The sequence below is a fragment of the Zeus faber genome (assembly GCF_960531495.2).
Source record: "Zeus faber genome assembly, chromosome: 8".
Classification (NCBI taxonomy): Eukaryota; Metazoa; Chordata; class Actinopteri; order Zeiformes; family Zeidae; genus Zeus; species Zeus faber.
The window spans coordinates 8,109,375-8,121,874 of NC_137195.1; the positions used below are offsets into that span (position 1 = coordinate 8,109,375).

The window sequence follows — 12,500 nt, forward strand, 5'->3', positions numbered from 1 at the left end:
GGGGGCGATCGACGGGAGGAGAGAGAGACAGAGAGGTAATTGGACGCCTATTTGCCTTTCAGGCTTCGCCCGATTTGCCCCGCGCGGCCGACCGCTGACGCCGCCGCCGCCGAGGCCCCGGAACGCTCACCACATTAAACACATCAGCGGACCGGCGGTAGTTACGCGATAACCAATTTGCAGTTATCTAAGCAAACAAAGTGATTTTCCTCAGATAACAAGATCCGGGTTTGCCAAGTAAACATTCCCGGCAACCGCACAGCGTTGAGGAAACGTGCGCGGCGGGCTGTATTTTTATTTATTTATTTATTTTTTCTTCCTCCTCTCTGGCAGAAAAAGGGGAGAGTTGGTATGATAAATAAATGTGTATATTTAAGAGCCTCCGGGTGAGATTATTAGCAGCTCACACAGTGATTAGAGCCAAGTTAAGGAGCCGCCGACGGCTGTGTTCCCTCCGCCTAATTGCAACCATCCCTTATTTACTCGTCTTAACCGAGGGGGCTGCGTGAGGAAGCGGAGACGGTTCCGTTTTGGACCCTAATGCATGGCGCGCGGGGGCCCGCGCGCGGGGAACACATCCCGGCACGCCACTGGGGAGAGGAGAGCGGCTGTTTGGAGTGAGGAGCAAAATAAAAAATAAAGGCGCAGATCATAGAGGGATTAATCTTTCTCTCCCCTTTTTTGGAAATTTACCCAAGGCGGCGGCGGCAATGCCGTCGAGGCCGACGTCGGCAGCGGCGGCGGCCGTGGTGGTGGTGGTGGCGGCGGCGACGGAGGAGGAAGGGGTGGGAGGAGGAATCCCAATACTTTTCACCCTTTTTGCGACGGCGGCCTATTTCTTTATGTTAATTCCTCCATGCCTTTTAACTTCTAAAGCTCCACCGCTGTGGCTCGGTGGGACAGAGTGTGATTGAGAAATTCAACGGGGTATTTATAGCGGAGCATTCACGAGCCCTGAGGGGACCGAATTATATATTATATATTATATTTATATATTTATATATTGATTTATTTTTTTATTTTTTATTTTTTTTTGTTCTTCTGCTTCTTGACAATTAACTTTTTGGACTTGCGCCCGGGAGGAGGACTCGGGATTCTCACTGAACCGGCATCGCTCTCCGCCGCTTCCCCGGCCGGCGCTGCCAGGGCCCCGCCCCGCAAATCCTCGCCTCCCTCGCCGTGCGCCCGCGGCCTCGCCCTGTCGTGCGACCGCCTCGCCGAAAATGGGGGAACAATGGGCGTTTGATGTGCGCGGCGTGCGCCAGTCAATCATAGCGCTGGTTTGTGGAGGCTATTTTTGGAACTTGAGAATCCACTGTGCCGTCCTGCCCAGAGCCGGTTTTTACAGAATCGCAAACGGTCTGTGATTATAATGATATGGTGCAAGAAAACGCAGTGTTGTGATTGTAATTATTGACAGTTTCTCGACGGTAATGAAATGAAAAAAAAATCGACGGGCAGAAGTGAACTTGCTATAAGTCATGTGACATGTCCTTTCACTGATTATGCTGTATAACTGTTTTTTGCCTTTTTAAGTCACACTTTTCAACTATTATGATTGGAACAAGCACCCCGCAGAAAAAGAAGGTGAAAAGATGCAATCATGACAAGTCTTTAATATTGAAGCACCGTAACGGCCACTTCGCAAATAGAAACCAATAAACGAAAACCCAAACGATGTTTTCGATTTTGGCCTCCGGTACAGAACGAATCGAAAGGTGACCGAAATAAATTTAGGCATCACGGGGTGTGTTTTCGGGCGAGCCCAATTCTTTTCTTACGTCGACTGTTTTGAAGGGGCGACGTGTCTAAATCCTCGGCGGATTTCGTTCAGAAACCTCGCTCGTCGTCGGCCGCGCTCCTCGGAAACGCAAATGGCGCGTGTGAAGTGAGCGGCCGGGTGTGTGAAACGAAATGCCACGACAGTTGTTTCCAGAGACCAGACTCGCTCTCTCTCTCTCTCTCTCTCTCTCTCTCTCTCTCTCTCTCATTCCCTCTCTCCAGTTTCATTCCCAGCGTTTTGCCCTCGGAGTGAACTTGGGCGTATTGACTCTTTCCCATGGATCGGGGGTCGTTCTCATGTTTAGTCCCATTGACTCCAATTAGCCGTAGCGGCATTTCCCACGTCTTGTGACAGTGTAAACACACAACCAGGCCTCCGAACCCCCCCGTCCCCCCCGTCCCTCGCGTCGCTCCGCTCTTCCTCCGTCCGTCCGGCCCTCCGTCTTGGCACCCCTCCCACGCCATCCCAGCTGCTCGGCCCGGCCTAAATGTCGCCCGACAACAGGGGCTGCTGGGAGCCCGGCCGGCATCTGAGGCCAAGAGCTGCCTGGAGTCTGATGGCTCCCTCCCCACTCCCACTCTCTCTCTCTCTCTCTCTCTCCCTATTTTTGTCCCCCTGCTTGCTATATTTAATATTTCTCCCTTCTATCCTTCCCCCTCCTCCTCCTTTCCTATCAATCTTTCTATCTCCTCTATTTTCTGTCTAATTTCTCTCTTTCTGTTTCTCTCTCTCTCTCTCTCTCTCTCTCACACGCTCTCTCTCTCTCTCTCTCGCGCTCTCTCTCTCTCTCTTCCTCATTAGCATAGGTTGTGATTGGCTGCTGCTCCCTGACAGAAGCTGTGTACTGCTAGCTGCTCCACAGCTGGCTGCACTAAGTGTGTGTGTGTGTGTGTGTGTGTGTGTGTGTGCGTGCGTGCGTGCGTGGGTGCGTGCGTGTGTGTGTGTGTGTGTGGGCATGTGTGTGTGTGTGTGTGTGTGTGTGTGGGCATGTGTGTGGGCGTGTGTGAGCGTGCGTGCGTGCGTGCATGTGTGTGTTTAGGGGTGTGTGAATGGATAGTCTACTACAGAGAAGAAGGGATCATTTCATGCAAGCTCTTGTTTTATAGATAGATAGACAGACGGATCATAAGAAAAGATAGATACTGTAGATATGTAGATAGATGGATGGATGTATAGATAGATAGATAGATCGATAGATCGATAGATAGATAGATAGATCGATAGATAGATAGATAGATAGATAGATAGATAGATAGATGGCTGGATGGATGGATGGATAGATAGATATCTGGACAGAGAGATGGATAGATAGAATTCCATATGTTATTTTCCTCCACAGCAGCAGCTGACTGCGGCTCGGCACCGTCACGTCCGTCGACGGGGAATCAAAGCGAGTGTCAGAGTGGAGTCGATATTATACGCAGACTTAACAATCAGCTGTGATTGGATTTCCATCCACTCTTATTAACACTCGGATTGGGGGGGTTTGGCGCCCACAGCGCGGCGCTAATTGCCAAAACAAACCTCCAAGAGTTCTGGGATCAGTGTTTGCATCTGAATCGCAAATCCTCACATGTGGGGGGGGGGTGCACAGTGGGGGGTATATCACCGCACTTGAATATTCTTTAAACTTCCATCGTCTTCTGCGTCCCTCCTAAGCAGCGGCGTAATGATCTCCGTAGTTGCATTCGAGTTGAACCGGCGGCCAAGGAATTATTTCAGTCGAGCAGTCGTGAAATAACACCTTGGTCGATGCTTTTTGTTGGACAAATGCCACGACACTTGCACTCCGGGCCGGCGATTACAACGGGGATGGAAATAAATTACTGTCTGTGTAGCCGTTAAATAACACAGGGAAGGAATGGAACCTTTAATCCTGGCTTTCTCCGCCACGGCAAAAGCGACCCGTGGCTCAACCACGGAAAAACAGAAAACAAAACCGACGCCTCGCCCGCGTGTCACCCAAAGTGGTATTTTAAATTCATGCATAAGGTGCGGTAATTCATTCATCCGTTTCTCCGTCGTCGCCTCTCCTCCCCAGGTGGAACGTCCACCCTGCGCCTGTCCTCGGTGCGGGAGCTCCCGGGCCAGCTCCAGGAGCTGTACCAGCAGGGCTTCATCCTGGCCGCCGTCCACCCCTTCATCCACCCCTGCGGCCCGGAGTCCAACAGCCCCCAGCACCAGCTCTACAGGGCCATACTGGTCCGGCTCAACGACGGGTAGGAACCCTTCCACCCGTCTCGCTACGTCGCGTTGCATCACGTGACGTTCCGTTGTGTCCTTTTGCAGATTATCTCACACAAAAGCCGCCGGCAGCCGAACGGACTGTACAGTTGCGGTCGTTGTCAGCGGAGCCTTCTGCCAGAAAACCTGAGAAAGTGCGATCAGAGGAAACGGCATCGGGGCTGGGTGGAAGGCTTTGAAGGTGTTTGAAGCATCCGTGACGGGTGCACGCTGGCAAAGATCGGTACAGAGTTTAAATAAATCCGTCAAAATGTGTCACAACAACGAGGCTAGTTTGGGAAATAAACTGATTCCAAGACAAGAGCTAAATAACTCCTTGCTCCCCGCCGGCTATGTCTTACAGCATCTAAAGGAGGGAGTGTAGTGACAGTTCCAATTTCCCCATTCCAATGAAATTCTGACACATCTGTGCATTCATCTGAAAGGGCATTAAAAAGAAGCCCAAACAGTGTCGCAACTTGATCAAATCTGAACTTGCTTATTGTTCTCACACCCTGGAAACCACAAGCATCAGGGAAGTGTCATTTGGTTATAATATATAATAGATAATATATATATAATATTGGTTATTTGTTGTTGCTACTTATTCATTTTTAATAAAGAAAAAACTGCATTAATAATGCAGGATAGATGCTAGAAGGGGGAAGCGTTCCAAACTGCTGCAACTGTTTAAAGCAGCAAATTGACATCTTCCAGTGAGCTTGACACCGTGACACCATCAATATGACGACGATGTCGTTACAGCATCCGTCCTCTGGCTCAGCGTCAAGCTGCCGTGCTGGGAGGCTCTATTTGGACGTGGGTCCGCAATCATTTCACTCCTCTCTGTCCACTCTGTGGAATTATCCTGTCCAAAAAAAACAAAAACGTGCAGATGGCCCAAAGTGACCACCACCACCGTGCCACCCCCCACCCACCACTACATCTGGCCCCCAGCCCCATGCCCTAGACCCCCCCCCCTCCCCTTGCCCTGGGAAACGTGGGGATGGGCATCCGGGCAAGCTTCCAGGGAACATCTCAGAACGTGGCTGAAGGGCATGTAGGGCGCTGGGGGTTAGTGTTTGCGCGTGTACGTGCGTGCGTGCCTGTGTGCGTGCGGGCGTGCAGGGGTAAGAACATGGAGCTCCATGTAAAGGCTTTTCTGTGGTGAAAATATTAAATCCCAGTACAACCATGAAATTCATCACGACTTGGGATTTGCTGATTGTCCAATCTGTGTGGTCTGTTCACATATTGGACAATCAGCAAAAATATGAAGGTTTTCAAGGAAAAAAGTGATTTTTTAGTTTTTAAGAAAATCGCTTAAACCGTAAATTTAGGCCACGGACGCCATTTCATAAGATTTGAATGGGCAAGAATTCTGTTAGATATGATTTTGTGTCTTTATTAACAATAGTCTCTATTGGGGATGCAACGATACAGTGGGCCCACGGCTCGGTGTGTATAATGGTAGCTCAGGCGGTAGAGCTGGTGGTCTAGTGATCTAAAGGTTGCTGGTTCGATGGTTCGTTGCTGGTTCGAAAGGTTGCTAGCATACTGTAGTGTCCTTGAGCAAGACACTCAACCCCTAATTGCTCCTGATGGCTGCGTCCGTCGGTGATTGAACAATTGTAAGTCGCTTTGGATAAAAGCGTCTGCTAAATGTAATGTAATGTAATAACGGTTTTGGGGCTACGTTAACGGTAAGGTTTTGGTATCTTTATATTTAAGGAAAATAAAATAGTTAAAAGGTGTAGTTAAAATGTTTTTACAGTAGATTGCACCGACGACGCACCGACCGGGTGCCCACGATCAGCCCGCCAGAACGGTGTGTTTTTGTCTTGTTTTATGCCTCCTCATTGAACGAAACAAGTGCGTATGGAACGCCCTCGACAAGGCCGGTGAAGCTCCAACAGTGTATCCAAAAGGAAGCGTGCCCTAACGGCGTGCAGTGGCGCGGCCGTACTGTGTGCCAGCACGTCCGTTGGACTTCCGTGATTTACCGTGGTACCGTAAATACCGAAAATACCGTCAAATGTTCACGTGTGCGTATTGAACCATAGGGTGAGTAATGAACGGTTCGATAACATACCGCGTACCGTTGCATCCCTCGCGTCTACACTGTATAATACTATATTTGGAGAGAATAACTATGATCAAAACACTCATTATTGTACATTCTAAAGGGGAAGTTTGACTATGAATCCTTTTGCAGCGAACCCTGTTGGAAACCTTTGAAGGACCCCTGGCTGGGCCCTGGACCCCACATTGAGCACCACTGCTTTGAAGAATAATTTTTTTTGAATGAAGACTCCTGCTTGGACGCCTACAATGTGTTTTCTCCATCTTCTCGGAGGAAACGAAAAGGGCTACCGACAGCCAAAAGTCAGAAAAGGAATATAACGCCCATCTTCACCCAACGTTCGTTACAGGCACCTAACACGTAGCGACGCGGGGAGAGGGGGGGGGGAGATCTCCACTTCCTCACGACCCCAGCGACTGCCGAGATATTCTTTTTGAGCCGTTAAATCCCCAGCGGGTCGTCTTTGCGGGGCCTTTGATTGAAAAGAGCGGGCCCGGCCCGTCAGATGTCATGGCCACGCATTCTGAAGCCTTATAAACCGGTCCAAGCCACAAGGCGCAGCTCGGAGATTTGGTGGAGGCAGGCGGAGGAAGCAGCTGAGCTCCCATTGGTTCCCCGCCTGCTCCTGAGAGCAAGCGGGGACTGAAGGGCAAGCTACTGAAAACCCTGCTGGGTGTCTAGTGAGGAACATTGTGTGTGTGTGTGTGTGTGCGTGTGTGTGTGTGTGTGTGTGTGTGTGTGTGTGTGTGTGTGTGTGTGTCTGTGTGTGTGTTTGTGTGTGTGTGTGGTTGTAGGGTCAGTACTCGAGCTTGTCTTTATGATCTGATTTATGATCAGCACTATCTGCCTCCAGTGTGTTTACATGTGGTTTACTTGTATGTGAGCGCCCCTGTGTGTGCTTCTGTGTATGCTGCTCTCCGCGTGTGTGTGTGTGTGTGTGTGTGCGTGCGTGTGTGTGTGTGTGTGTGTGTGTGTGTGTGTGTGTGTGTGTGTGTGTGTGTGTGTGTGTGTGTGTGTGTGTGTGTGTGTGCGCGTGTGCGCATTTGCAATGGAGTCTAGTCATTCCATTCTATAGCATTTTAAATCTCACTGTCAATCAATTTATAGGCGAGAAATTCGGATTGGTGGATTCCTCCCCAATAAATCCAAAATTCCCAGTCCCAGATGAACCCTTCCTGTCCTGGAGATCCATCCACCTGATTTATTCCCGATAAAATCCATACGTAAGGATTTTCAAAAAAGGTACAAAAATAAAACAAGAGGAGGGCTAGAAGGGATTTTTGGGTTGGCGATCTTTCACACTGAGTACGGAAAGAGGGGTGAGGTTCACTGGGACGGAAGGGGACATGACTCCACTTTCCCCACGAGGGTGGGCTCGACTTCATCTCTGGGGGTTGGCGTTGCTGGATCACGGATAAACCCCCGGTAAAGCCTTTTCCGGGGGCTTTAACATTAGCGCCTCGAATATAAAGTAATTTAACCTCCGTTGTTTCTGACTTCTTTTATCTGGGTCTCTTTAAGTCCACACACCTTGGGGCGCAGATGGAGGTGGTGGTGGACTTTTCCTCTCCGTCGGTGTGAACCGACCCAGCCGGCTCGTCGAAAAACACATCATATACCCGCCCGGCGTTTTGGGTGCTCGGCCTCCCTCCGTGCACGGGGGCCCATTAGTAATTCTCTCCTATGTATTTCAATGTAACAGTGAGACCTCTGCCTTCAGACACACAGACAAACACCGGGGTCCGTGGCCCTTTGCCACTACAAAACCTGACAACTGAGGTATTGATTCTTTATAGAGAGCTACGGATGAGCGGGGCCGCTGCTTTCTCCTCGGACACGCTTGCCTCGCTGCAGGGTGAAAGACACTGTGAGGGCGGGATGGGGTGGGCGGGCGGGCGGCGAGGTGGGGTGGAGGAGAGCGAGCGGGCGATAGGCGGATATTTTCAGGAAGAAAACCACATCAGAGTCAGAGTCTGAAAGGAGCGCGAGAGCAGCGACGGCGAGATGGCAGAGGATGAATGAAGACGAAGAAAGGAGAAGAGAGCGAGCCCGCCAGAGAGAGAGAGAGAGAGGGAGATGGAGAGAGGGAGAGGGAGAGGGAGAGAGGGAGAGGGAGAGGGAGAGAGGGAGCAAAGGGGCCAGAGGAGCCTGCCATCCCTTTGATGGCCGCAGCCAAAGCGGGGCCCTGGTTTTATCTCCAGCGTCTGTCACCGTGGCGACGGCTACTCACATCAGCACCAGCCGAGGGGGAATCCAAATCCCCCTCCAGAGACAAGGGGACGGAGCGAAGGAGGGAGGGATAAAAAGTGAAGCATCAAATAGCAGCCCCCCACCCACCTCCATCCCCTCCCCTCCGCCTCCCCTCGGCTCCCGGGAGCCGGAGCAGTGCAGACGGCTGGAGAGCCACGGGGAACGGCGTGAAGGAGCAGGAGCGTGACCGAGTGCATCCTTTCATCGCCGCGCCCTGACAAACACGCCCAAAAGTGCGCTCCTCTTCCCTCCGTAGGAGAAAACAAGAGTAAACACAAAGAGAAAGAGGGAGGGAGAGAGAGGGGGGGGGGATAGAGAGCAAGAGAGAGCGAGGGAGAGCGGGAGAGGACGTGCGAGCGCTGGCACAGGTGCTGTCTCGCAGCTGTACGGACAGCGGCGTGTTTAGTATGCGCGTGGCGTTCTCCGGAGAGACCGGGGCCTGTCAGCTTACTCTACATAGTGTTCAGTTCAAAGGGGCTCGGGCCCCCTCCCCCGGCCCCCCCGCCGTGCAGCAGAACCAGGAAGTAGACAGGGGCCGTGTTCGCGGAGCGCGCCGTCATTTGTAAACGTTAGCCACCGTCACCTGAATGGAGGGGCTGGGTAAGTGGGCCATAACTTCAGAAGCGCGAGAACACAATTTGTCATCAGCGCCGCGCCCAGTACCACTCACGTGGAGTGGCGGGGGCGGGGGGTTGGGGGTTGGGGGCGGGGGAGGGGGTTGGACCGTTTGAGAATTTGAAATGTCAACTGTCAAATTTTCCCTGCGTTCAATTTGGTTGCGATGTAATAGGGTTACAGTTCAGCAGGCAATGTCTAATGGGATGTATTCATCATTATTGGGTAAATGTGTGGGGCTCACGTGAGCCCGGCCCGACCAGGAGAGAGAGAGAGACAGAGAGAGAGAGAGAGAGAGAGGGAAAAGGGGAGAGCGACAGGGAGGAAAAAAAAACGAGTGGAAAAAAGAGAAAGAAGCGGACGTACGGACCTGAAACCCTTGGAGTGGATTCGCACTGATGAAATTATTCATGGCCGCGTGAAAAACCCCGACATCGGGAGCGATGTGCTCTTTTAAAGCTCCGCGGCGGGCGACCGCCCAGCACAGGTTCACCGTCATCCCCGGCTGTCGCGGTCGTCATAGCGATGGTGCTCGACGGAGGTGGAGCGCGACTCTGTTCTCCGTTCCTGAAATCCCGTGTCGTGAGCCTTTTTAACCTTAAGGGAGGGAAGAGTGGGCATAAATGAATTGAAACTTTCAATCTTTTTTTCTTGGAGAGATGGAATAAATGTGTTTCATTTGCAACTCAAACTCCTTTGGACTTTATCAATATATAGTTCCTCAATTTTAGGTTGATCTGTTAAAAGCCACCATTATTAAAGGAAATGTTTGCTATTTTTCAACCCGGGCCTTTAAAATGTTCATAGGACAACCTCACTAGTGGGAAACTTACCACTCTGCTGCAGCTTCTCCCTTGTTTGTGGTCCAGTGCAAACAAGGGAGCTGACACATAATCGCACACAGCAGTACATCCAGAGCCTATCATCGGCTGTTGTAGGTGATGAACAGTACGGACAGAGCAGTTATAATTGCTGGGAACCGACATTTAAAAAAAGGGCCTCGGTTGAAAAATAAAAAATGAAAAAAAACAAACAAAAAAAAACGACGACTAGAAATCGTTTTGGGCCACCTGGAATTTTGAACGTCGCGCCGGTTGTTAAGGCGGCGTTCCCCTACCTGTCGCGGCTCGGTGTGCGCGGCGGTACGATTAAACACCTCCGCGCTCCGCTCCCCTCCACCTCAGTGAAGGCGGCGTAATTGGGGAAAAAAACGCCCCCGCCCCCTCTGCGAAGGACGGCGCCGCCGCTGCTGACACGGAGCCCCAAACAAAGCCATTAACTGTTAATACGCAATTAGTTACCGTGTCAACTTTTCTCCCTCCACCACCGGGGAATAATTAGTCCCATACAAGGTGTTTTAAAGTGAAAACAAAGGCGGAGAGTATGACCCAGCTGTGTGCAGGCTATTGGGGGGTGGGGGCGGGAGGGGTGGGGGCCTCGTATGTGTGTTTGTAGGGCGGTGGAGGGGGTTCCCAGCTGGTGTGTGATCCCATGAGACGGCTGCCCCGATGCATGCTGGGAAGGCAGGCGTTGGACTCCCGAGTCGAACTGCGCGGGCCTGCCCCCGGGGGACTGCCTGTCGGTGCATGGGGAGATATGGGGGTTTCTGCCCCTCCATCCCCCCATCCTCCCTCCATCCCCCATCCCTCCATCCCCCCATCCTGTCCTCCCTCCCTCCATCCCCCAACTCTCCACCCCCCCATCCCCCAACTCTCCATCCCCCATCCGCCCCCCATCCCCCTATCCCTCCATCCTGCCATCCCTCCATCCTCCCATGCCTCCATCCCTCCATCCACATCCTGTCCTCCCTCCATCCCTCATCCTTCCATCCCCCCGTCCTCCCTCCATCCTCCTATCCCTCCATCCCGCCATCCCTCCATCCTGCAATTGCACCATCCCTCCATCCCACCATCCTTCCACCCCAGCATCCCTCCATCCCACCATTGCTTCATCCCTCATCCCGCCATCGCTCCATCCGAACATCCCGCCATCCCTCCATCCTGCCATCCCTCCATCCCGCCATCCCCCCATCCCACCCTCCCTTTATCCCGCCATCCCTCCATCCCACCATCCCTCAGTCATGCCATCCCTCCATCCTGCAAGCAAAAGAAAGGCCGGAACCCGCCAGGAAGGAACGAGTGCGTCCGTCTGCCTTTCCTCACACTTTTCTTCCCATCCGTCTCAATGTCGATTTCTACCTTTTTTTCCTCCGTCTCACTTTCCCCCTAATGTTTCTTTATCACTCTCTCTCTCTCTCTCTCTCTCTCTCTCTCTATCTCTTCTCCCTCTTTCTCACAATCCTCTCTTTCTCCTCTCGCTCTCTCTCTCACTCTCTCGCTCCCTCCTTATATCTCCCTCCTCTGCATTTGAAGGGTTTTGTCCCTAAATGAATTAGTTGTCCGCCATTCAAATGAAATGTGACACTGACTCCCTTATTCGATTACTTATGGCACAAAATTAAAACAAATGGAAGAGGCATTTGAAATGCCACTTAGTGAAGTACTTAACAAAATAGGGACACTTTCTCCATTTGGAACATCAGACATGGTTCAGAGATATTGGAAAATGTGAAGCACAGTACGTACATTTTTAGGGTTATTCTAAAATGCTCATTATTAGTTATTATAAGCACTTTTATTTATTTTTTTTCAAATTTCACATCATTTTGTTCGACTGGGGAAAACCTGTGTACCTCTCTTTTTCTCCGCTGTCTTGTTCCCTCCCCCTCCTCCACTCCCTCCATCCCTCCCCCTGAAGATACGCCTGGAGCGTAACTGAGCTGCTTGGCTGTGATTTCTTGTCACGGCCAATGTGGGGAACATGCGCTCGGTGACAGCACCGGCGGGCGTTTCCGCCGCTCTGCTTTTGAATCTAACCACATCGCGGAAAAAAATAAAATAAAAAAAAAAAATAGAAACGAGGCGGGTTTTTAGTAGCGTGCTGTACTAAAAGGTTGCACACTAAAGGTTTCACAAAACCTGCGAGTCTCTCTCTCTCCCTCTCTCCCTGTGATGGCTGGTGCTGACAGTAATGTAAAAGTTGCAGAGAGTTTGTTCGTCGTACAGCAGAAGATCAGCGAGCGCCGTCTCTGCTTCCCCTCAAAGCTGCAGCGATGCGATGAGGCCTGGATGGAATATGATAATGCTGAATGTCAAACATAATGAGTGTTCACACACACATATACACACACACATACACACACACACACACACACACACACACACACACACACACACACACACACACACACACACACACACACACACACTTAAAATAAGTCAAAAACTCAGAACAAACAGGAATAACCTTTAGCCTGCACACACACGCACATCATAGAAACATTGGGTGTCCATGTAGCCCCTGGCTTACTGTATATAGGGTCAAAGTCACACACACACATACACACACACACATGCACACACACACATTTACCATTCACACACACCAGGTGTCCAGTTGTTCATGTTTTCCTGAGATCATGCTGAGCCTCATACACTCTCACGCAAGAGCATGTGTACATGCACACACATCACCAGGAAGCACACA

The 12,500-nt window shown here is 51.2% G+C and overlaps 1 protein-coding gene across 1 annotated transcript in view; it reads left to right on the plus strand.

The window, feature by feature from the left end:
- Positions 1–12,500, plus strand: part of rftn1b (raftlin, lipid raft linker 1b) — a gene marked incomplete at its 3' end in the record, with an annotated part of 95,479 nt that overhangs the window by 34,600 nt on the left and 48,379 nt on the right. The window contains exon 3 of the mRNA XM_080005806.1: positions 3,825–4,002. Coding sequence (XP_079861932.1) covers positions 3,825–4,002 — 178 coding nt within the window. The remainder of the gene's footprint in view (positions 1–3,824; positions 4,003–12,500) is intronic.